The 26,392-nt window shown below is 35.7% G+C and overlaps 1 protein-coding gene across 1 annotated transcript in view; it reads left to right on the plus strand.

Annotated features, from left to right (window-relative positions):
- CEP128 (centrosomal protein 128) overlaps nt 1-26,392 on the plus strand; it is a 428,651-nt gene that overhangs the window by 120,818 nt on the left and 281,441 nt on the right. Inside the window, exon 16 of the mRNA XM_053602694.1 lies at nt 25,630-25,980. Within this exon, the coding sequence (XP_053458669.1) occupies nt 25,630-25,980 (351 nt within the window). The remainder of the gene's footprint in view (nt 1-25,629; nt 25,981-26,392) is intronic.

Raw genomic sequence — 26,392 nt, forward strand, 5'->3', positions numbered from 1 at the left:
ACTGGATTGTTTTCCACTATTATTTTGTAGTAAAATATTTTGCTGTTATTCAATTTGAAAATATTTTTGTTCTAGTAGCAGGTGGGCCCTTCCTACAGACAGCAGGGACCTTTCTTATCTGAGAGAACAGTGAATTGTCATTTGTTTTGGGGGCAAACTGGGCAGAAAAAATAGCAAGGAAGTATTATTACTATTTCTTCTTTGGAACCATACTATAAGTTTTCAAATGAAGTAAAGTTGTGATGACTCCATTAAATCAGTGTTATGTAGTGATCATGTATGATGCAGTCTTCATGAATGAAGTGTGAGTAGTAGGCAGCTATCATTTGCTGCCTCCTTTTTATCTAGCGTAGGTGAACTAATTATCAGAATATATTAAAAATCAAAGGGAAGGACCTCATAAAAGGAAATAGCTTAATTCAAATCATAATTATGCAAATTAGATCAAATATGGATGACACATTTGGAAATAGATATGTATCAATCCTCCCGTGTATCTGTTTTTATTAGGGAAGCTGTGTTCTAATTGTAATAAGTAGCAATTGAAGGATTTCCAAAATTATAATGAAAGGTAGAAAATTGGTGTTAAAAGCACCTAATTTTATGTAACCCAAAGGAAGTATTTAATGTTACTCCATTCTGAGTTTCCCTTTCATCTTATCAGCATGTCAATAGAAAATGTCTTTTAGGTTTGGTTCAAGATTCAGATCGTAAAGATAATGAAATATTGACTTGACTTACTTTTTATAGAGTCCTCTACATGATTAATAAATACTTATTTGAAATAGTCTCAGAGGAATGGTATTTGTATGACTTTTAAAGCTTGTTTCATGAGTATTATTTTAGCCCTTGATCCTGCTGATGAAAATGCTGAAATTAAGTTATTTTTTCAAACTATGATGTTATATCTCAGAGGTAGAAAATCCTTTGCTCGCTATTTATAGCCATATATGTTGGTTCTTCCTCCCTTCTTTCCTTCCTTCTCATTTTCTTTTTTCCATATAAGTTGAGGGAAAAAAGGTCTCAAATATATGAGTATTTAAAAAAAATTGCTTCTGATAGCCTAATAATGCTCGCCTTCAAGGATCCTGGCTTTCCTTGCATCTTGATTTAACCGTTCTTTACATTTACACATGGGTTAGAGGAAGAGTGTGAGTTCTCTTGGATTGATTGTACAGGTTTTAGGTGTGAAAAACAATTGAAGGAGAGATTTTTATTCATATATCAAATATTACTGACTGTCTTTTATATGCCAGCCTCTGTTCCAGGTGTTGGAGATGTAGCAGTGAACACAAATTCCACCAATTCCTTATCTCTTGCAGGTGACATTCTAAAATTGATGTAGAAAGTTTTTGAATTTATCTTCTAAGAACAAATTCCTTTCAGACAATGAAGGATTTTTTTTTTTTTCTTCAGTTGCTATTGAAAAAGACATCACAGAAAGACAGCAATCATCCCTGGAATAAATCGTTAACTACTTACAGATTAGTTTTTCAGGTTTTCTTATTTTTAACAATAAAAATAATTATTTACATCAGTGGTTTTGGATTTAGTGACACTTCTGATTAAGCTTTGTTTATTGTTCATAACTTTTAAAGGCCCTCTGAAAATCTTATCCACAGCCTATTCTCAAAGTGAATAGTGCAGACTTTGTGAGAGGCGTTGGTTATGTTATATTCCACTCAATTGTTACCTCTAACAGTTAAGAATTTTACTGAAATTTTATTGAATTCCATTTAGTTTCTGCTTTAGTTTTAGAAAATATCAGATAGTATGGGGCTGTTGCCTTATATATGCTATTAAAAAATAGAGATTAGTCTCCTTTTGTTGCTTCTTAGAGACCAAATATGAGTTAAAAAAAGATTGCTGGTCAAGCCCAACAATGAAGAAAGTTTGTGCAGCAACAGTTCTTATGACATGTTCAATCATTAGTGTCTTTCTTTTTAACCTTGATTTTCTGAAATGTCTTCTATAATACCTCAGATATGGTCTTGTCAAATAATTCATGTTTTTGTAAACTTCTCTATTCATTTCCATCTTTTGCCTGTTTCTATAATTTCTTTTCTTTTTTTCTTTTTTTTTTTTGTGGAAATCCTAAACTTTTTATCCCCTGAAGCTTTCTTTTTCTATTATATCTGTTGTAAATGATAATCCTTCCTTCTGAATGACCCATTTGTCCATATCACTAATGTTCTTATGACACCCTTCTCAAACTCTCTTAAAGTAATCTGGGTATATTTCTTTAAAAATTACCAAGTTTTGGCCAAATAAAAAAGAAAAAGAGATGTGGGGAAAAAGGAAGCTGCCCTGTCCCCTAGACAGAGTCAATTTTGATGTCCTTACTTTGGTGAAGACATGATGTTTTAAGGTCTGTATTCACATGTGGAAACTTGAGTTTTCTGTGTCTTACAGTTAAGGTGACCCAGGAGACTAGCTCATGTTACCACTAAAACTCACAAGAGAGCAGTAGGTAAAAGAATGACAGTTCATTGATTTACCCTGCAGGAGTCCTATAGAGAACATTTTTCTCTTTAGGGTGCAGGGTACAAATCTAATTTTCTATACTTAGGTTTTAGAATTAATAACCAAAAAATTGCTTGGTGATCAAGGAATGAGAGAATAGCAATATCTAAACTGTTGTTTGTTCAGGCTGTAGTAAAGCTTCTCAACCTTCCACCTCCTTTGACTTTTTACTTTTTGTATTTATTCCTGGAGGGTGTTGAACTGAGATCACTGATCTTTCTAACAATCTTCTCCTGTGCTTCCACTCTAATGCTCAACCTCATGTTTACTTTTTCTTTGGATATGTTGCTGTCTACAGATTTTGCTCTGGGCCATTTACCAGTACGCATTGATATTGTAGTTCAAACTGACAGCATTCTGGAGCCACTTATGAATTTAAAGCTTCTATCTCTTTTCAGATCATAAATGCATGTGAGTTAAGAACCAGGTTTTATCTCTGTGTTCTCATATAATGTTTTACCCATATTAGGAGTTCAGTTAGTATTTGTTGAATGAAATAATACAAATCGTAGAAACATTTTATTTATATTTTAAGCTAATGTTTGTTGTATAGTCATTGCTTAAAATCACATCCATTTCTGAAAGAATTGTCACTATTTAAAGGGATCTTTGCTATGCCGCATTAATTACATTAGTTTCTAGAGTATATATTTTAAGCAATCATGTTCACAATGGGGGAAGACAATGAAAATAGTTCTTAAAAAAAAATGGAAGAAAGTTACATTTAAACTTGCATATTTACCTTTCAAATTGTACCCAGGACCTTAAATCTATATGTGCATAGAAAATACTAAGTGCTTTTTTTCTTCTTCTAAACTCAAGTTGAACCTCATTAACCTTGATAGGCTATTTGTATTCATAAGAATTCCAAGCATCCTTGATCAGTGATTTCCCCTGATTTAATCTCTGCCTCCATCTTCCATCAACTTACTCTTCTTGAAAAATATTTGACTTTTAAATTTAAGAAAGAACTTCAAAGAAAGAAAAAAACCAAGGTGCTGAACATAATTTAGATTAAATGTTGAAAGTGATAATTGAGTGACAACTGACATGATTATTCATTAGCAGAAACTTGGGACTGTAATGCTAGAATGTACTTTTGAAAAAGAGAGCAGTAGAAAAAAGAAATAATCAATAATAACATTTTTTGATGGTTAGTACAGTAGAAACAGAGTGAGGATTGTTTCTTCACTTTTAACATAAACTCTTTTAATTCTTACGTTTCTTCTATAAAGCTGGCCACTTTAATCTTAATGACCTCTTCAATAGTACATTTAGTGGCAAAATTAAGCCCATTTTAGAGACCTTAATTATGCTGGCTATAAATTTGTTTGACTTCATTTTTTTAATCTTGATTTTTTTCCTTATCTAAGTACATATTGTAACCTAAGGTATCACCTGAGTATTTAGTAATTTTTAATATCCGGATTAGGTTATAAAGAAAACAAATTTTGGCAGCAAATTTTGTAGATAGAGGCTAAAGTTATTGAACCTAGTAGAGATTAAGTTTGCCTTTGTTAATAAAGAAATTCACTCTGGTTTTTGGGCAAATTGGTAAATCCATAAAGGCTCTCTACTCAGAATTTTTCATGAAGATGACCAGTGGCAGTGATATTCTACAAGCAAAAATCCTGTTACTAAAGCTTTATACTTCCTGGAAGACTTAGTTTAATTCTCAGATCCTTCATATATATGAAAAAGTAGGAGTTTTGGGAGTTGTGAAGGTAGTTTTTCTGTTTTCTATAACTCTTTGAGTTGCATGAATATTAACATAAAGCCAAAAAGAGGAAATGGACTGAATATTTTAATTTTTTCCTTAATATGTCACTAATATTTGTTAAAGTTTATAATTTGAATGTGGTCAATACAAAAATTTAGAAGTAAAAACACATATTTTCAAGTTTCCTTATTTTCTTAAATCTTGATAATTTCTGCTTCTTGTTTTTTTACATTAAATTAAATAGGTAGGCCAGATGCAGTGGCTCATGCCTGTAATCCCAGCACTCTGGGAGGCTGAGGCGGGAGGTGGGGGTGGGGGGGAGGGGATTGCCCTGAGCTCAAGAGTTCAAGACCAACCTAAGCAAGAGCAAAAATAGCTGGGCATTGTGGCCGGATACCTATAGTTCCAGCTACTTGGGAGGCTGAGGTAAGAAAATCACTTAAGCCCAAAAGTTTGAGCTATGACTCCATAGCACTCTACCAAGGGTGACAAAGTGAAATTCTGTCTCAAAGGAAAAAAAGAAAAGAAAAAAAATTAAATAGGTAGGATTTTGTGATTCTTAGCTTTGCATGTACATGATGTGTGTGTGTGTATGTGTATTTGAGTGTGAGAAAGTAACAGGTAATTTATTAGGTTTCTCTCAAAATATAAAGTATTGATAAACTTTATATTATAATGCCATGGATTGATTTAATATTTGAAGAAATTATAAAGATAAAAAAGATAAAAAATAGCTATTTGAGAGATTGGTATGGAAAAATAGGTTATATGAAACAAATGAGGTAATATTCTTGCAGTATCTAAGTAATTGATAGTTACTCATTTCTTGACTACCACAAATACCATTAAAAGGAAGCTAGCAGACTTTATAATGAGCAAATTTTAATTGTTCCTGCATTATTCCTGTAGTCTTTATAGTTACCTTATCTTTAGAGTGATTTTAATTTGATAGCATATCATTTTAAGTAGCAAATTAAATTGGTTTTTCGATGTTTGTTTTCAGGCAGTTTTCTACCAAGGCATAAAAGGAAATGAGATTGTACTCAGTCTTAAACAATAACAAAAGTCAACAGGTCCATTATGTTCTTTAAAATGTTAAAATTGTACAAATCATCTGTCTGAAATATAAAGCTAAATTATTCATGTACACTGAGAAAAACATTCTCTTAGTTTTCAATGAGTGATACATGACTAATATAAGCAAAGGTCAATGTTAGAAAGTTTTTTCAAATGCACTAAATGCATTTAATTTCTAATACTTCACTTGGGTAAAGAATATGTTTGTGTCACATAGTGTCTTATTTTGGGAGAACCTATAATGATGTTAGTCTATAGTTTGCTCTTCCTAGGGGAAGATTAAAAAATTAGGCAAACTTTTAGTACTTGTGATTGAAGGAAAAGGAACAGTTTCTGCTTTTGTTAATGGTGGACTGGGTTTTTGTTAGGACAAACCTGGTACTAGACAAATTTAGAAAAGCCAGCTAAGGCATATATTTAAGTAAAAATGTTTGAAGGCATCAGAGAGCTATTTTAAGCAGCAAGGACAGAAGGGTTCAAATGTTTTATTGGGAAGGCCATTTCAGAGTGGTAGTTCTCACATTTGGCACTTCTTTTTCAAAACCTGAGCAGAGTTTATGACACGAAGAAGAATGCTAGTAAATAGCCCATATTTTCAGCTGGGATATCCTAAGGGCTGAACCCATACTTTCAGTTGGGTGAAATAAAAATATACCACTCACAAAGATTGTAGCCTTGTAATAGCTTTGAATCTGCTTTGGTATTATCTGTCCCTACCAAGGTTCCCATCAAAACATAAGTAAATCTTTTGGGGAGGAAAATAGTATTGCCCAAAGATTCATATTATTTCTATAATTTGTCATGCTGTGTCTTCACATTCAATCAAATGTTAAAAGGCATGTTAGGAAAAAAACCCACACTACTGAAAGGCATATGAAAAAATAAGAAATAGAAACAGGCATATAGACTCTTCAATTAACTTTAAAATAATGATTATTAACATATATTAAGAAATTAGATCATTTGATTAATTCTAGCAGAGGACAGGAAATTATGAAACAAATTAACCAGAAATATTACAAAAAAAATATAGTAAATGAAGAGCTAGATAGGTAGGTGGAGTTTAACAAAAGAATAGACATCTCCTTGCTACTGTAAAAAATTTTATGAGGCCTCCATCTACATCTGTGTTTTAGATCGTAATAATATAATATGTTTGGTTTCAGGTTTTATGTTTTGTTTTTCCTATCATCTATTTGGCAATGAGAAAAACAATTTATTTGGTCTTTTAGTCAATAAATTTTGGTTAAAAGCCTACTAGACATTTGGTCTGGTGCTAGGATTCCAGGGGAACACAAATGAAATCAGTACAATCCTTGTTCTCAAAAAGTGGTAATCATTGAACACACATTTTGTACCGGAGTCTTAGTTCACTAGGAAAGCCAGGTGCTGGCAGTATGGATGGACAGTATTGCAGACCAAATATTTGTGTGCCTCCCCAAATTCATATGTTGAAATCTAATCCCCAAGGTCATAGCATTTGCTGGTGGGGAGTGCATGACGTAATTAGGTCACGAGACTGGGATTAGTGCTGTTATAAGAAGGGCCAGAGAGCTGGCTTGCTGCCTTCCATCCATGTGGGGATATAAAGAAAGTTGACAGTTTGCATCTCAGAAGCGGGCCCTCACCAGAACACAACCGTGCTAGGAGTCAGATCTTTGACTTTCAGCTTTCAGAACTGTGAGAAATAAATTTCTGTAATTTATAAGTTACCTAGTCAATGGTACTTTTTAATAGCATCTTGAACTAAGAGGCAGAATCATAGTGAGACTTGAAATGGCTAATGGAGTTCACGGGTAGTGGGGGCTCTGAATTCTAAAAAAATGGGCCAGGGCTCTTTGTTTCCACTGTACTAAAATGGCCCGGACCACCCCATACAGTACAATATCTGTAAAAGCAAAGACTCAAAAGACAAATGAGGCAAAGTATCTTCAAATGGAAGTTGGCATTTTCTGATGGAAAATCTGAAACAGTGGTTTTGTATGTTTAAGTATTTTATTGTTGTGTGATATTTGTCATTTTTTGTTATGTCATATTCTTCATAACTGAGTAGTTATGTCATATTTTCATGTTTGTTTGTCTCTTCTAGGTTGTAAAAAATTGAGAAAACTCAGATAGAGGAGGGTTTTATGTAGGGAGCCAACAAACTGCCTTGGGGACTGCCTTGCTGAGTTCATTGAACAAACAAATTTCATACATTTTACCACATATTGATAACTCTCTCATCCTTAAGGCTCTTTTTTGCAAAGACTGAAAACTCAAGCCACTTCTAGATGGCTATCTTGGGTTCAATCATTACCATTGGTCTAGCTATCTGTGACCGGGGTAGAGCTCTTTTTACATTTTTTTTTTTTTTTATTATGGATTTGAATTACTGTTGGGTATCAATTACTTTGAGCTTGAAGAACTTCTTTTAGTATTTCCTATAAAGCTGATTTACTAGCAACAGATTCTCTCAGTTTTTGTTTATCTGGGTTTGTCTTTATATAAGCTTCAATTTTAATAGAGAGTTTTACTTTAAGAATGGAGTTGCCCCTTCTTTTGCTCTTAGAATATGTCATACCAATGCCTCTTAGTCTCCATTATTTCCCGTGAGAAGTCAGATGTTAATGGGTTCTCTCAAACATGGATGAGTCATTTTTCTTTTGCTGCTTTAAGACTTTCTTGTTGTCTTTGTCTTTTTAACATTTTGATTATGAAACATGTAGGTGTGCACTGCCTTGTATGCTCCTTGAAGATCATTGAGCTTCTGAGATATGTACATTAATCTTTTTCTGAAATTTTTGAAAAGTTTTAGCTATTTTCCAATATTTTTCTGCTCCTTTTCTTTCTTTCTTCCTGGTATTCTTATTACATGTATGTTAGTATCTTACATTTCTCTTATTTATTTATTTTTCTCTCTCCAGATTGCATATCCTTTGATATCATCAAGTTTGTGGTTTCCTCTGCAAATTCAGATTTCACTCTTAAAGCTTAAAAGTAGATTTTTCATTTCAGTTACTATATTTTCCAATTCCAGAATTTTCATTTTTTTTTTTTTAAATAATTTTTTCTTTTTACTGATACTCTATTCTCATACATTTATTTTAAAAAATGATTTCCCTGGCACGGTGCCTGTGGCTCAAGTGGCTAGGGCACCAGCCACATACACCTGAGCTGGCGGGTTCGAATCCAGCCCGGGCCCACCAAACAACAATGATGGCTGCAACCAAAAAATAGCCGCTGGGTGTTGTAGAAGGCACCCATAGTCCCAGCTACTTGGGAAGCAGAGGCAGGATCGCTTCAACCCAGGAGTTGGAGGTTGCTGTGAGCCGTGATGCCATGGCACTCTTCTCAGGGTGACAGCTTGAGGCTCTGTCTCAAAAAAAAAAAAAAATGATTTCCCTTAGTTTTTTTGAACATATTTATAATGCTGATTTGAAATCTTTGGTTAAGTTTAATATCTGGGCCCCCTCAAAGCCTCTTTCTATTGTCTCCTTTTTTCGTTTGCTTAAGTCACGCTTTCATATTTATTTTTATAAGTCTTGTAATTTTTGTTGAAATTGGACATTTAAATGATATTTGTGTTGATTTGGGACACTGATTCACTTCACCTTCTGGGATTTTTCTTGTTTGCTTAATACTATTTTTCCTGCTGTGTGTAGCCACTGATGTTGCTTTTCCATCATATACAAAGTGTCTGTTGCCACCTGAGATGACTATGACTTTCACTGGGTTCTTGAGTCTTTTTTTTTTTAATTTCTTTTTTATTTTTTTATTAAATCATAGCTGTGTACATTAATGCAATTATTGGGTACAATGTGCTAGTTTTATATACAATTTGAAATACTTTCATCAAACTGGTTAACATAGCCTTCACTGCATGACTCATTGGTTTCTTGATATCTTCATTAAACTTCTGGCTGCACCGCCTCTGCTGTTATCTCATCTGTTTTAGCCTCTACTAATTGCTTCCCAATTGCTCCTTTTTTTTTTTTTTTTTTTAACATTGCCCTGGGACATAAATTATTCTTTATTCTGACTTGATTAAAGTTGGGCCTCTCTGCAAGGGTAAGGTGTTGCATGTTTTCTGGGGGGGGGGGGGCAGGAGGGAGCATTCTCACATACCAAGAAGCCTCTTCTTAGGTTCCCCTTTGATTTTTTTCTATTAAACTTCTAGCTGATCTATAATTTCACTTGTTACTAGTGTTATGAAATTTACCAGCCTCTTAACTGTTCACACTCAAAATCTCTATTGTTTTTAACAACGTTTTTAGACAAATTTCCTCATTGTTCTTTTTCAGATAAAGTCAGTCCTCTTAAACAGAGATGTTGAACTATTTGTTCATATGCCCTTTCTCTCCCTCTCAGCAGAACCTCTGCATAGGAGCTTGTGGTAGGGATGATAGATAGCCTGCGTCCTGCCAGAGTGATAACCCTGCTTTGCAAGTGGGATAATCGGTGGGGATGTTACTCACTGATCATCTCAACTTGCTCTTTCTGTTGTAGAACCTTCGCTGTCTGAATAAATTGGGGCAGGGGCAATTGGGTTCACTATTCTTACCTGCTACATCCTCTGCCCTACAAGTGGGGTTTGGTTGGGGGAAGGGCCCCCCAGTTCTTTGGCTATGTCTCATGGAGTGAAGACTCTTCTGTACTGCGCTGGGAGCATGCCCCTCTCTGTAGGTGAATATGTAGTCCTAGACTGAGAGCCAGGGTGGGAGGAAGCCATTTCTTCTTGGCTATGCCTGTCAGGAGTAGAGCTGTCAATTGAGCTGGAAGGAGGCAGGAGAGGAATAAATGAAGCACAGATGCAATAGACATTTATTATTCATACCAAGATTTGATAGATTTTCTTAAATATTTCTCCATTTGTTCTGTGCCCTTTTGACAATTTCCAGATACTTTCAATTTTTGTAAATTTTTATTTTTTAACAATAATTTTCAACAGTTAAATTGTTGTTCTGCTGGGAATAATGTCTGCTGAGCTCCTTAAACCATTATTCTGGAAGTTAGAAGAAAATATTTATTCTGCGTAACAGAGCGACAAAAAGAAAATACAGAGAAGTTTATAAGAGACACTGTGCCCAGATCAAAGATCTAATATACTGTACCAGTAATTAGAGTTGTAAAAGCAGAAGTGGTACAGAAAAAACATTTGAAGAAAAAAGACATTAATCTCAAGATTTTAGAAGCTCTGAGAACCCTAATCAGGACGTATACCGTGAAAATCAAAACTAGACATATTGTATTAAGATTAATAACACCGAGAAAAAAGAAAACTTTTAAAGGTAGCTAGAGGGAAAAAAAAAGACACATTATTTTAAATGATGCAAATGGAAACCAGTAGATTATAAAGACATTTTCAAAGTGCTGAGAGAAAATTATTGCCAACCTAGATTCATACCCAGTGAAGATATATTTCACAAATGAAAGTGAAGTAGAGATATTTTTAGATAACAAAAACTGATTAATTCAATTTTAGCAGAACTACATTAAGGAAGATATTAAAGGAATTTTTATTAAGGAGAAACAAAGATGCATCGGGAATGAAGTCCAAATTTATGAGGTAAAAATTTGAGAAAAGTCTAAATAACTATTGATTTTTTTAAAAAAGGTAATACCATTGTCTTGCCGTGTGTAAAATATCTTTTTTTTTTTTTTTTTTTTCTGTTTTTGGCTGGGGTCAGTTTTGAACCCGCCACCTCCGGTATATGGGGCCGGCCGGTGCCCTACTCCTTTGAGCCATAGGCACCGCCCTATGTAAAATATCTTTAAAGTTACATCAATAATACTGTTTAGTTTTGAAAGGTGTTTGTCGAGTTAGAGTGTTTTTGATGTTCTTGATTCTAAGGTGAAGGAAGTTGTAAAATTACAAATTTATATGTTAACAAGTCAAGGATGCAGATAATAATCTCTAAGGCACCATGGAGAGAAGAATAATGAATATATAACTGCCAGCTTCATACAAGAGAGAAAATTAAATAATTTGAAAAAGTAATTACTTCTGAAAGAAAACAGAAACTCTTCACAACATTAGGATAAACAAAGATTTCTTAGCTAGGACCCCAAAAACATGAATCATAAATGAAAAAAATGCAATCTAATTTTTTATGTCTATTTTTTAATATCTATGATCAATATTAGTAATAAGAAAGGGGTTTAACCTGTAGATACAAAGGAGATGAAAATTATAAGTAATATCAAGCTATTATAGTAGCTCTGTGTATTTATTAGGTATCAAGCTCTAGATTGAATTGTCCAGTAGCCCTTTTAGTGATGATGGAGATGTTTTCTGTCTGTGTTGTCCAATACGGGTTAGCAAGATGTACCTATTGAGTACTCAAAGTCAATATGCCTGAATTCTTAACTTCCAATTTTAATTTTACTTGATTTTAATTTAAACATAGGTAGAAATTAACTACAATGTGATTGGATGTTGTGAAGTTGGATTAGGAGATAGGACTCCAATTCTCACCACCATAGAAAGCACACTGATTTTTCTTTGATTGTGTAAACATAGAGTGTGGCTGTATGATGTAAATGTTGATGCATTTTATCGAGGGACTGATTAAAGAACCATCCCCTAAAGCCATCTCTTCCTATGTCTACTGGAGTCAAAACAGGAATTATTATATTTGTTTGAAATTATAATTATTTTTAAAAAATAAAGACATATTCTCTTATCTCATTTACACTTAGCTTCTGTTTTCCTCCTCATGTCTAAAACAGAAAAATTGATTTCTTCTAAGCACACAAGATTATTGTATCATGTAAGATAATGTGTCTGTTCTGTGTGAAATAATAGTGCTCTAGTGAGACAATAATATTAGGTATTGTGTTACATTCAATTTCTCTTCCTCAGTATTTGTCATGTATTAGAAATAACAATATTTTTTTAGTTGGACTGTGTAATTTATGTTAGTCCTCTCTGCTGTCACATCAATGCAGGTGTATGTGTTTTATTAATACCTGATTTGACCTATTGCATTTCATAGCACATGTATAACCAGGTTACACATATACCTCAATCTACCTTAGAAGCATTTCCAAATACCAATCTGCTTAAAGCAGAGCAGATTTAGCCTATTTATATTCAAAATTTCTTCTCCCAAATTGCCTACTTTATTTAAACATTAGAGTTGCATAACTAAAATTATCAGCCTAATAGAGTATAAGAAAAACTGAGAAAACACAAATATGCTTGAGACATGTGTGGTTCAGAATTTCCCTCATTTGTTCCTGGGGCTGCCTAGATGTTAATTATATGCCCCTTGTGTTTTAAGTAAATACTCTGAAGAAATCTGTATTTAAAATCTTCTATGTAGTGAACAGCACAGCTATTGAAACAGAATTAATATTTTATTTCTTCCCAAAGAGATGAATGTGTTTAATTAATTGAACATATTTTCTGTACTTAAGCTTAGTATCATGTTTCATTAAAAAGTACAAGTAGTTGTATGAAGCAGATATGTTCTCATTGGATTTGTGTAGAAATAATTCTTTTGAGTCAGGAAAACTGAAGAACCTATTATTTGAGATTAATGTCCTTCGTGTATCTCTGCTACTTTTAGCAAAAAGAAAATAACAGATAATGAGGTCAAAATTAGAATGATAGAAAAGACAGAGATGATGTTTTTAAAGGGAGAATATTTGTGTTGTGACTATTACTACGACCCCTGATATGTGTCTGCTTCCTTGCTCATTAAGAATTTGAATCTAATTTTAAAGATTGTTAATGTGCATTTTGCTTGAGTTAAGAAAAATGACTTACAGATTTTAAGTAGTTTATTTTCACCCAATCAATACTTGAAAAAATAGTTTTAAATAGTATGGTCTCAATGAGTGATGGCCTAATTCAGCTTCATGTAAGTATATTTTGGGGCTCACAGACTTGCTTTGATTGATTTGAGTTCTTTTATTCAAAAAGACTTTCTTTAGTTCTGACTGTGGAAAATTGATTAGTTGTCTTCTCTGTATCAGTTCATAAAACACCCAAATTATACTGAAATAAATGAGTTCATCAAGACATACAATAATATGTCAAACTAATTTCCCACTAGAGGTAAGTGGGGCATGGCTTAATTGAGAATCTGAGAAATTTAGGTGAATTCCTTAAATTTGTTATTTCTTCTGTTTATTCAATAAAGACTAAACTTTATAATATCAGTTAGCGTTTAGTCCAGGAAATAGAATTGCTCTAGGTTTTTTTAGGCGGTTGATGTTTGTAGTGTCATTGACAGACCGGTTCTGGCCTAAGCTTCTAATGAGGACGGAGAAGCTGCTTTTGCAGAGACCTGTTGCTTCGCATACAGGGGAAGATTCACTGAAGAGCAGAATAAACCATGCTCTATGACCTTGCTGGCTAGTAAAAAGCCAAAATTAGCGAAATTATGGCCCTGGTTCACTTCTACGTTCCAAATCTCTCTACATTGCATCTAACTACAGATCCTAATTTGCACTCCAAGACTTAGTTCCAGAGAGTGCTGAGCAGTCAGTTTGGCAGCCTTCATAAAACAGGAGAGTGTGGGGCAGCACCTGTGACTCAAATGAGTAGGGCGCCAGCCCCATATGCCAGAGGTGGCGGGTTCAAACCCAGCCCTGACCAAAAACTGCAAAAACAACAACAACCAAAAAACCACACACACATAACCCCCCAACCCCAAGAAAAAACAAAAAACAAAAAACAGAGCAAAAAACAGGAGAGTATGTTAGAAGCAGATGGCCATACGGGCTGTCTCCTATTGGTCATACACAATAGTGCCGGTTATCAGGTTTTCTTTTACTTAATATTTGTCATGGCCTGTAGCCTAGCCTTGTGTCCGTAGTTGGCACTGTGAATGTTGGTTGGATTCATGTTAATCCTAAAATCACATTCACAAATACATATCCACACATCAGTAATGCTAGATTCAATCTGCAGTTTCTTTGCAGAGATATTTAAAAAAAAATTGTGTTCATTTTAGTTTAGCTAAAACTAAATCATCTGTAAGTGCAATTTACTGGTCACTTGGAAACTGTAAAATATTCCAACGTGCTGGAAGAGAGTTTAATTTCAATAAGTACAAAAATATGAATGAAATAATACTTTTTCTTGTACTTGAATCAGCCGTTTTTCTTACCATCTGGGATATTTGCTTCCCATTTTGGGTAGAACATCCCTGTTCTCTTCAGTCAGTGTTTTTGCCTTGTTCCTGCTTTAAGGGAGTCATATATTGGGCAGGGATTAGTTGAATCTTTGTTCACAGGGTCAATATTAGAGATATCAATTGAATTATATTTCATTTTTTTTTTTTTTTTTAAATTTTTTTTTTTGTAGAGACAGAGTCTCACCTTACCGCCTTCAGTAGAGTGCCATGATGTACACAGGACTCACAGCAACCTCTAGCTCCTGGGCCTCCGCGATTCTCCTGCCTCAGCCTCCCAAGCAGCTGGGACTACAGGCGCCCGCCACAACGCCCGGCTATTTTTTGGTTGCAGTTCAGCCGGGGCTGGGTTTGAACCCGCCACCCTCGGTATATGGGGCCGGCGCCCCACTCACTGAGCCACAGGCACCACCCAAATGGCATTCTACGTGAGGCTTGTGTACCATTTACTGGCGTTAATGTTCCTGTTTTTGCCCTAGGAAAGAAGGGGGCTTTGTGAGCCTATGTTTGAACCTTCATTTTTGTTTCAGTGTATCATTTTAGTACATTCGGAAAGTTGAGCTTTTCACTGTGCTGGGATTGTAGAAACTGTATTGTGAAGCAGATCGTTCTATTTTGGTGTGTATGTTTTTAGGTGAGAAATATCATAATTAAGGATTACATTCCCACCAAGGATTTGTAACTAAAAGACTTATGCTTAAAATCAATTTGTCATTAACACATTATAAAAACTCATCTCTATAATCATTAGAATTTAAAAACCATTGTGGACCCTGAAAAAATGCCCATAGCACAGTGGTTATGGCGCCAGCCACATACACCAAAGGTGGCGAGTTTGAACCCAGCCCGGGCCAGCTACAAAACAATGACAACTGCAACAAAAAAAAATAGCCGGGCGTTCTGGCAGGCACCTGTAGTCCCAGCTACTTGGGAGGCTGAGGCAAGCGAATCATTTTAGCCCAGGATTATCATATCATATATTTTATATATCTACAACTGACGAGCTAGCTATTATAAATATTAAAATAAAGATTTATAATTAATTTTTTGTCTTAAAATTTGGGGAGCTTTCTTAGATATTATAATATTGTTTGGGAAAAGTAAACAATTGACCTTTTCTCTTCATAACTTTACAATACTTGTATAGGCTTTACAAATAATAATATTTCCACTTAGATGGCCCTTTATATGGGGCCATGCTTTTCAAACATTGTGAATCAAATTAGTTGGAATTTTTAACAAACATTTGTGAATGTTTGGGAGTGCTATCTTATTGACTAGACTCACTTATATTTTCCCCATTCTCTATTCTCTTCTTAAGCCCTTTTCTCTTACATCAATGTTAAGGGCACTTCGATCCTGAAAACAGACACTGAAGGAAAACAGAGGCTGGGTGCATGGCACACTTGTCTTAGCGTTGTTGAGAGTCATTTGAGTTTTGGGATTGGCTGGTGGAGAATTCGTTTTTTTCTGTTTCTCCCTTTTTTCTCTACCCCCCCTTTCTTTCTCTTACATAGTTTCAGTGCCAGCTGTTGTATTATCTTCTTTTGCTTTCTTAGTTAGCACCTAATTTTGTTAGCTCAAAGTTCTTACATTGAAGAAAGAATCGTTAGAAAACACCAAATAATCAGAAAAAAACACTGAGGAGTGAAAGAAATATCTGTATATACTAGGCAGGATAAATCGGGAAGAAAGGCAGGACTTGAAATATACGTGGTTTTAAGAACAACCACAGTGGGTCTGTCTGTCTTCCCTGTTAGGGGGTGTGGTTCCCTGGAGCGGTAGAACACAGAACCATTATATCTTTTTTTCTTTTCTTTCTTTCTTTTTTTTTTTTTTTAGAGCCATTCTACCTTATTCATCTTCATGTCTCATCAAGTGGGATATTGCTGAGTGTGGTAAATGTTTATTGGATTGGATAGAAACATATCTGCATTTTCTTCAGAAAAATTGACAGGTTTTTTTTTTTTCTCCTTTTCCAGCCTCTCAAATGTCACAGTTCTTATCTGTGGTAAGACAGCTCTGCTGAATTTGATTGCTGAAATTGAATTCAGATGAGAAAAGAATTTGTTCTAAAAGTCCCTTCTTGCTTAAAAGAATGATCTTCAATGATTTTTAATATTGCTTGTAATATTTTAATAGCGTAACATCTTTTGGTGATTAATCTTCCTGAAGCACGTAACTGATCATGTTGCTCCTTTGGTGGAAAATCTCTAACAGCTTAAACTGTATTTCAGTTTATCATCCCTTCAACGCAATTTCACTTTACTTTGCAATCTCATTTTAGCCTGCTTGAACTATCACTTGTCATAAACAGCCACTAGTGATGAAATCTCTTGCCCAGGCTTTTTTGGGTCTTGAATACCCATTTCTTTTCCACCAGTGACCAAATCTTTTCTTTTTCACAATTTAGTTTGCCTGTTATGCCTTACTTTTATCTCTCTTCCTGTCAGAGGTCTTGCTGAGCAGAACCCTCTTGAACCCACTAACTTACACCCTGTTTCTCCTCGCTCCCTCCGTCATGTTCTCCACATTCAGTATTTCTCATGAAGTACTTTCCTCATGCTGGCTTCATCTCTCAAACAGAGAAGGGAGTGAGTAGTCTATGCCTGGCTTTGCTTTAACCCAGGTCAACCTTATCTTGTCATTTTTCTCTCTCAGCTTCAAAAAAGATTCAGGAAATTTACGCATCAGAGATTATATAATTCCTATTCAGGGTGTCCTCCTTTCTCTGGAAGAAACCTGGCAACTTACTTTGTAATTCAAGAGGTGGTTTTGCTGTTACCAAGTCATGAAGATAGTGAAGTGGAACCAGTGTTGGGTAGAGTACTGGGGATCTGTGGTTCGTTGTTACTCTGCCAAAAGCTACCTACCTTAGCTCGGATGATCACTCTTTCTGATTTTCTCAATTTCCTCATCCCTAAAATGTGGACCCTGAATTATATCTCTAATTCTAACATTGACTCCAGTCAGATATAAAAAGTTCCCTTGTTGAGTTCCTAAAATGTGCTGATCACTCTTCCATGTGCTTTATCTAAGTGATCTCATGTAGGTTATCATTCCTCTGAGGAGTAGGTGCCATTGAGTCCATTTTATAAATGAGACTCTTTGATTCACAAAAGTAGGTAACCTTCTGAGGTCACGGGGTTTACAACTCCAGTCTAAACCCATGCTCTTTTCTAAGGTATTCCACTGTTCCCCTAGAGATGTTACTTTTGAGTCATTACAATTTGGCCATTTTCTCATTTACTCTTACGAGTTTCCATGGGAAGTACATAAATACTGCAGATGAAAATGTTTATTGAAAGTATACATTAATGAGGGTACTCTGACTTATTTGGGGCAGATTTTCAGTTTTTGATATATGTTTTAAGTGTTCACTGAGGTGTCTGATCTCTTATGTGTTGATTGTCAAGTATGAGTACAGGATTACTTTCTATTCTATTTTAGTTATATCAGTGAAACAACAGTCATTGTTGCCACCAACACCGTGGCGTTCTTTATGTCCCTTAAGCCCTCATGGAAACTGTTTTGAATGCTGGCTTAGTGATTCTTACTCATGGGCACGAGAAATAGAAAAAGGTAGATAGAGAGATTTTTATATGTTATAGTTGATTTCTTTATAAATTTGCTCCATTATTTCCTACTTTGTCAATTTTTTTTCCACTGTTGTAATTTTAGGTTGATAAATATTCTTTTATAATCAACATATATGAAATTATAACCTTAGATGTGCAATCAGTTATAGTTGGATTTTATGGTGGACCTTATCTACACTAGTGATTTTTTTTTCATTTTTAAATCTTCATTTTAATGTCTTGTTTGCATGAGTAGACTATATATAGTTTTCTTAGAATTTCAATATTTACCACTGAGGAAGTTAGAAAGGGATGGTGATGAAGGCCAATCAATTTTTAAGGAAGAGAGTTCTTTTCCTTTGATGCATTGCTTTTGTGTGACATCTTACTGTCTTCTAAATGCATTGTTTTACAGGTATTATTTTGTAGTTAATTGTTTTTCAATTAAGAACATGTTACGGGTGGCACCTGTGGCTCAGTTGGTAAGGCACCGGCCCCGTGTACCGAGGGTGGCGGGTTCAAATGCGGCCCCGGCTGAACTGCAACCAAAAAATAGCATTGTGGCGGGCGCCTGTAGTCCCAGCTACTTGGGAGGCCGAGGGAAGAGAATCGCTTAAGCCCAGGAGTTGGAGGTTGCTGTGAGCTGTGTGAGGCCACGGCACTCTACCGAGGGCCATAAAGTGAGACTGTGTCTCTACAAACAAAAAGAACATGTTAGGTGGTGCCTGTGGCTCAAAGGAGTAGGGCGCTGGCCCCATACGCTGGAGTTGGCAGGTTCAAACCCAGCCCTGGCCAAAAACTGCAAAAAAAAGAAGAACTTGTTTAAGCCTTACGATCGTTATTCTTTTCTGTGTATTTGGCCACTTTATTACTGGGCAGAAAATGAAGTAGAGCTGAGATGGTTATCCCTAGGAAGCCTTGATTGCAAGGTAGGCCTTTGTCTGCTGTCTGAGATCTTGAATGATGAGAACTTGTTTACACTGAGATGATGCCTTTCCTAGATGGTATTAAGGAGAACTTATGTGCCTAGACTGTTTATACAAACTCCCATCTGGGAGTCGAGAATTTTTTGGTAGACACTAGGCAGTTGATGCCCAAGTGACAAGCTCCTAAGTTTCCAATGAGCTTTCCTGGGGGACAACACATATGAAGTGCTGAAAGAGTTGACATGTGCTGTTTAAGTTCACTGGGAGAGGACCTTGGAAATGTGCCCTTGGATCCCACTAACTTCACATTATGTGCCTTTTCCCTTTGGTAATTTTGCGTTGTATCTTTTTGTTAGAGGTGAGAGTTTACCTCTGAGGTGTTCAATGGACCTGCTTTTGTTCACCCAGCAAAACTAGCAAGTTTGTGAGTCAAAGGGGGGAGTGGAAAATGAGGCACCGGAGACTCCAATATAGCAGAAAAAGAAGTATAGTTTTTCTTTAAAATAAAGCACAAATAAGCATAGACTTTTCCAGGAGAGTGGAAAGGTGTCACACAAAAGCAATATGCCAATGTAAGTATATTGGGAGAAATGTTGATGTGGGAGAAATGTTTGAAACAATTAGGTTTTTCTGATTGGTTATTTGAGGAATTGTAATTGTAATTCCTACATTTATCTATAGGAATTCTCTTTGCTTTCTGTTAGGCCCAAGCATGCTGTGCTGGTTTGACTGGTGTGGATTACCTCAGTTGTCACAGAAATCCAATTTTTTTACTCCATGTCAATAATTATTACCTTATCTTACTAATGTTAGCATGGCAGCGTCTTGCGATGTTTGTGGCAATTGTGGTGCGCACTGTTCTGTGACAAGGGATCCTTACCTTTGTTCCATGAGGGGCTCATTCATGGGATAAAGGTCAGGTGTCACAGGCTAGAAGTTATATTTTGCAGGAACAGCATATACTTGGTTAACTAGGTCACAACCACCCCAAACTCCTCGTTTTGCTCTAGGGCCCTTTCCAACTTTCTTGTCTGGAAGGCCATAATTCTCTCCCACTTCCCTGTAGCCCCTTCAACTTCCTTCCATCTCTAATCACTTTTCACTTTAATAAATCTTAGCGTAGTTATGACTATAATATGCTTCATCCTGTGAATTCTTCTAGCTATCACCAAACCCAAGACCTTTGACACAATTATCCATTATCACTTTTTCCCCACTTTAAAAAAGAAAGAGGAAAGAAATGGAATTCAAATGTGTAAAGTTTTAGATGTAGTTGCAGCTTTTATAAAACTTTTGACAGTGTATGGGAAGGAATTCTTGGTAAAAAGAATAAGGATATTTCTGTGTTTTTGGATTGTTCCTTTATTTGACAGTGCTTATACATAGTACAGAGAGAAATAATTAATGGCCTTAATTAGGTCATGTGAAATTTAACCATCCTGCTTTAGTGGCTAAGATAATTTCACAGAATCTAAATATAAAAAGACCTTCAGTGTATAAGATGTCTCCAGAAAGGTATAATAGTAATAATAGAATTGAAAATCATCATAATAGAAAAATGTTTTTCATTTAGTATTTCATTATTAAGAAGGTCTTAATATTTACTATTTGTGCCTTAATATTTACCACAAATACCCTGAAATTCATTATCCGTGGACTAATGATGTGTTTTTACACTGTGTGCTCTCTGTGTTTATGTGCGTCCGAGTGAGTGAGAGAGAGAGTGTCTGTGAGGAATTTTTATGAGTACTCTGTAGTACAATCCTTTGATTGATGTGGGAGAAATGTTTGATACAATTAGATTTTTCTGATTGGTTATTTGAGGAAGATGAATTAAAATGCCTAAACGATGACTGAGTTGGATCCTTAACAGAAAAATATAGAAAGTAATTCTGTGATAAATTTTACTGGAAGCATAACGCGGACTGCCAGCAGCAAAGCAGCAGCTACGGGGAGTTTCCAGCCTCCGGCCTGTGAGAGGGGGTGTGCATCCGCTCAAATTCAAACCTGCTTTCCTGTCTGTATGAGAACCACAGTCGTTTACACTAATGTCTGCACCCTTTTCTGTTCCTTTATACTCACATACCCAATCAATGACGTGATGTTTCCATATATGATTCTAAGTGAATTATTGTGTGTACCATGTTGATATGAAAGTCTGCAATTTGTCAGTGTGAGAACTAAGGCGTTGACGTGCCTTAGCACTGGTCTTGCCCGCAGTAACCTGTGCCTGTTGTTGCTCTGTGATTATAGGAGAATAAGTAACTCCAAACTTACTTTGCTTCTGGGTTCAAAAGAGTTGTGGAGAAATAAACACAAGGAAATTTGTATACTCTTGGGTTCTTTATAAATTTGAGACTGTCTAAGTGGAACCTTATTTCTGTTATCTTTTAAACATCTATCTGTTGTTCATTTCCTCTTTCCTTGCAGTGGTTATTTTAGACCTTCTTAATGATGTGTTATATACACAATCCACCCCATTTCTATCCTCCCTCATCAGAGAGAGACATTATTGCCATTTTAGGATTGTCTTTTTGTTAGGAATTGTTAATTTTCCTTCCTCCCTCCTTCCCTCCTTCCCTTCCTCCTTTCCTCCTTTCCTCCTCCTCTCCTTCCCTTTCTCCATCCCTTCCTTCCTTCTTTTCTTTTCTTCATCTTTTTTCCTTTTTGTAGAAACAGAGTCTTACTATATTGCACAGTTTGGTTTCTCCTAGCCTTAAGGAATCCTCTTGCCTCAGCCCCACAAAGCTCTGGGAGTATAGGCATTACCCATCACAGGACCTGGCCAACTTCACTTTTTTGTCATGCTAAATTTAAGATGCCTGTGGAATTTCTGAGTATAGAAAGTCATTATGCAGTTAGATATTTAAAAGTCTTGGAGTTGAGGAGTTCAGCATGGCTTCTGAATATAGGAATCACTTCTATCTCTGTCTACTTATGTACTTATCTCTAGGGATACTATGTAGGTGGGAGGATGCTTAAAACCTTATAACGTTATCCATATTTAAAAGCTTAGTGGTAGATGAGACTCAGGAAAGGAGATTATAAAAGAATAGGAAGAAAATAGAGAACTAATGAAAGGTATTATCAAAGTTAAGGAAGAAGAGATACTTAAGAATAAGCAAGAGATAATCAACAGTGTCACATGCCACAAGGAATCTAGGTGAGGAGAGATTTTTAAGGAGCCCTTTGCATTTGACTGTCAATGATCTTTGGAGATCTTGGTGAGAGCTGATGGAAACCAGATGCAGTGAACCAAGTGAATTGTTAATCAGATTGCAGGAGCATCAAGTGTAGACTGCCCTTTCAAGAGTGTGGCTTACAAGCAAGAAGAGTACAGGGTGCTGGTTAGATGATAATACGCGATTGAGTAAAGCTTTTTATTTTGTTGTTTTATTTTTCATTTAAAAAAATCATTATCGTTAATTTTTAAAAGAAGGGAGAAGTAGAGCAGAATGATCAGTAGGAAAAGAGAGGTTCAAGTCATGGAAGAGAGCACATGATTGATATAGTGAAGCCCTTGATGGATGTGGGAGGAAATAGCAAAGAGAGGCTAATTTGTCTAAGAGGAAGGATCTCTTTTCCTCAGAGGATGGAGAGAAGGACTTGTACCATGTCCTGAAATTGGGAAATTTCAGGAGATGGTACAAGTAGGACATTTTGGGGGTTTCCTGCATCAACTGAAGGAAGAGCTATACTGCATGCCAAAATTGAAGGAAAGTATGGTAGGGCTAGAGGTGAGATATTTTAGAATAGCCATTATATGAGCTGTAGAAGCATGTGGAGAGCTTTCTGGATGCTAATGAGCTGGCTGTGCATGTGTGGTCACATCAACTGGTACTACAGTATAATTTTCCTTAGAGGACTCAATAACCTGATGTAGGAATTAGGAATGTTTTTAGTTCACTTAAGAGTTGTCGGTTTTGTTGCTCAAGTGTAGGAGGTGAACAATATGAAGAAAGGAGTTTAAAATGTTAAGCAAGAGAGTAGCTAAAGTAAAAAAAAAAAAAAAAGTGGTTAGGTTAGAAAGCCAGAATTTAAAACCAGCAAAAGGAATGTGAATGTAATGGTCATCTACTTGATGATAAAGAACAGATATAGCAGCAAGAAGGGAACGAAAGAACTGGTTAGATTGATAGTTAAAACCAGAGGTGGGTTATCATTCTTCATATGCTAATTATTTATAGTTTTCTCACTAGATGTAGTTTCATTCTGAAATAAAAAATAGCATTATATATTTGTTGAAAGATAAAATAGAGGTGGGGACTGCAGAGGTATTGGGCAGTGAGGAACCTCTGCCCAAGCCTGGGAATGGCTGAAGAGGTGTGGAGTTAGGGTCATCTGAGAATAAGGAAGTTTAATAAAGGGTTGCAAGCATGGGCTCTGGAATTAGACGACCCTAGGGCCAGATCCCCATCCCCCCACTTATTAAGTACGCGATCTTAGACAAGTTGTTAACTACAGCAAGCTTTGGCTACTTTCTACTGAAGTGGAGATAATAAACAATACTGTCTTACTTTAGTTTTGTGTTAGGATTGAATGAAGTAATTCATATGAAGAATTATTCAATCCTTGGCACAACTCAAGTGCTCACTAAATTTCCATAATAATCATAATTTTATTATTGCTAGCTCCTTTTTCTTTAAATCTCAGCTTGTACATCCCCCCTTCAGGTAAATTCTCCATCATGTTTTAGCACCTGGTACTATCTACTGTTGTAATTTAGCTGTTGATGTGAATACCTCCCTAATGAAATGGTTAGCTTCTTTGGTATTGAAGCCATGTCTTTTTAATCGTGCTATAAACCACGTACCTGACAAATAGTAGTATTTGATGAAAAAAATCAGGTCCATCTATCTCTCTTTTGATGTGGAATCACTTGATTATGCTAGTTAGTAAAGTTGATTTCTAATATACTGATAACATTTTTAAAATAAGGGCAAAAGGTAAACCACAATGATGAGGGTTTTCTGATCATTTTAGAATTTACCACGCAAACAAATGCACAGTTCTCAATTTACTATTTTGTTTGGGTAGATGAAGCCTCTTTCAAGCTGCATTGAGTTTAGCAAACCATACAAATACAATCCCGTTGCTAGGAAAATTAAGATTATTTTCAAGGCATGTTTAACATTTTTGCTATAAAGTCAAACCATGACTTTAATCATGAGGTAAATTATATTTAACTTTATTTGAGCCACAGATTGTGGCTAATGGAATCTGGATCTGAAAAATTCTACTGTTGGGGCCAAAGGAACTTGGTTAATGTTTCTAGTCTCTTCATTAGTCAGTGCTTTAATACAGTTGATGATCATTATTTATCCAGCTCATATGGTGATCTTAGCCCCTTGAGCCCATTCTTATTTGGGCATTTGACCTTTTTAATGTGACTTTTGTTACCCTAAGTATTTGGTAACTAAGGCTCTGAAGAAAAAGTTTATATGACATATGGTAATTTCTGAACTTGTCATTTCCTTATTGAGCTTAATGTTAACGATTATAGTATTTTATTTGCAGAAAATGTCGTATAAAAGTTAAAATATTTACTTGATCTCAAATTAAAATGTATATCAATCATTATTTAGTGTAATTTTCTTTTTCTTTTTTTTTGTAGAGACAGAGTCTCACTGTACCGCCCTCGGGTAGAGTGCCGTGGCGTCACACGGCTCACAGCCACCTCTAACTCTTGGGCTTACGCAATTCTCCTGCCTCAGCCTCCCGAGCAGCTGGGACTACAGGCGCCCGCCACAATGCCCAGCTATTTTTTTGTTGCAGTTTGGCCGGGGCTGGGTTTGAACCTGCCACCCATGGCATATGGGGCCAGCGCCCTACTCACTGAACCACAGGCGCCGCCGTAATTTTCAAAAATATTACTGACCATCCTTGTTTTAGAGAGGCTAGATTTGAAGGTTTTATTCCCCATGATTAGAGAAATATTCCAAATAAATTTAAATTAAGTTTATTTAAAAATCTGTACTATAATAATTCACATTAGCTTGATATAAGTGCTTCAATTCATAACATTATATTAGGTAAGCTGTATATAAGCAATCTAAAAACATTTGATTGGAAACTTAATATAGTGTTATTTATACTTATGTTTTTGTCATTATGTTGTTACTCGTTTTTATTTTATCTTAATAAAATTATATGTGCTGCCAGAAAGTGAAATGTTACATATGATTGTTACTAATAGATCTCTGATAATCTGACAAACTTTAAAACATTGACATTTCTTCAATTGGACAAAACTCTAGGTTCTTACTAAAATAATGCATTGTTTTTCTCAATTATGCCTTCTATTTTAGTGACAGTCAATTGGAAATATACATATTTTCCTCTTTTGGATAATAAAATAGTTTATACTGAGGTAATATTGCTATAAAAATTGTTTTCAACTAGTGTGAGTGTAAAATATGTAGAAAAGGACTCCTTTTTTAGTTTGATTGCTAATGAAAATTTAATACAAATTCAGTTTTTTTTTTTGGCGGTTTTTGCCCAGGGCTGGGTTTGAACCTGCCACCTCCCGTATATGGGGCCTGCGCCCTACTCCTTTGATCCACAGGCGCCGTCCTACAAATTCAGTTTTAATGACATTAGAGATCCTTGTTTGATGATATGTTATACATTCAATTTTGACAAGAATATTTTCCTAATGTTTTATTATGCTTTATTCCCAGAATTTAACACAAGAACTGGAGAACAAGGAAAAACAGCAGCTGCAGATGTTGAATCAACTTAAGGAGATCCAGAATCACTTTGACACGTGTGAGGGCGAGCGCAAGCGCGCTGACCTTCAGATTGCAGAGCTGACTCACCATGCCGAGGACGCCACCAGGCAGGCCGAGCAGTACCTCAGTGAGTTGCAGCAGTCAGAGGCCCAGCGGGAGGAGCTGGAGAAGCGGAGACAAGACCTGAAAGTGAAAGCTCAAGAATCCATTAAGCAGTGGAAGCTTAAGTATAAGAAATTAGAGCGCGCGATGGAGAAACAGTCTGAAGCTCTTGATCAACTGACAGACAAGAATAATCAGGTATAAAAGCCACATTCCTAAGGAATGGTTCTCGCTGTAACCAACCATTCATTTATCCATCTTTTGACCAAATATTTAAGGGCCATGCTGTATAGGAAATCTGTTAATATGTCCTCGATAGAAAGTCATTATGTCTTGGCTTATTTCAAGGATAAAAAGTTAGTTTTTTTATTTTTTAAAGCCTTTTAAAATAGTTTACTATTCTGTGGCTTTTCAGAGTTGGCCTGTAAAATAGGTTCCATAGATATGGAGGGCCCCTTTCTCAGTTTAGCTTAAGTTCCCTAAATTGAATTACTTCTTGTTATTCTACAGGGTGTCCCAAGAGTTGCCTCTAAAGTCACCATACGTAGGGAAAATGGGAAATTGTAGCTAAATGTACCTTTATTTACAAAATATTCATGGAATATTCTCT

Source organism: Nycticebus coucang, chromosome 9 (genome assembly GCF_027406575.1).
Source record: "Nycticebus coucang isolate mNycCou1 chromosome 9, mNycCou1.pri, whole genome shotgun sequence".
Lineage (NCBI taxonomy): Eukaryota > Metazoa > Chordata > Mammalia > Primates > Lorisidae > Nycticebus > Nycticebus coucang.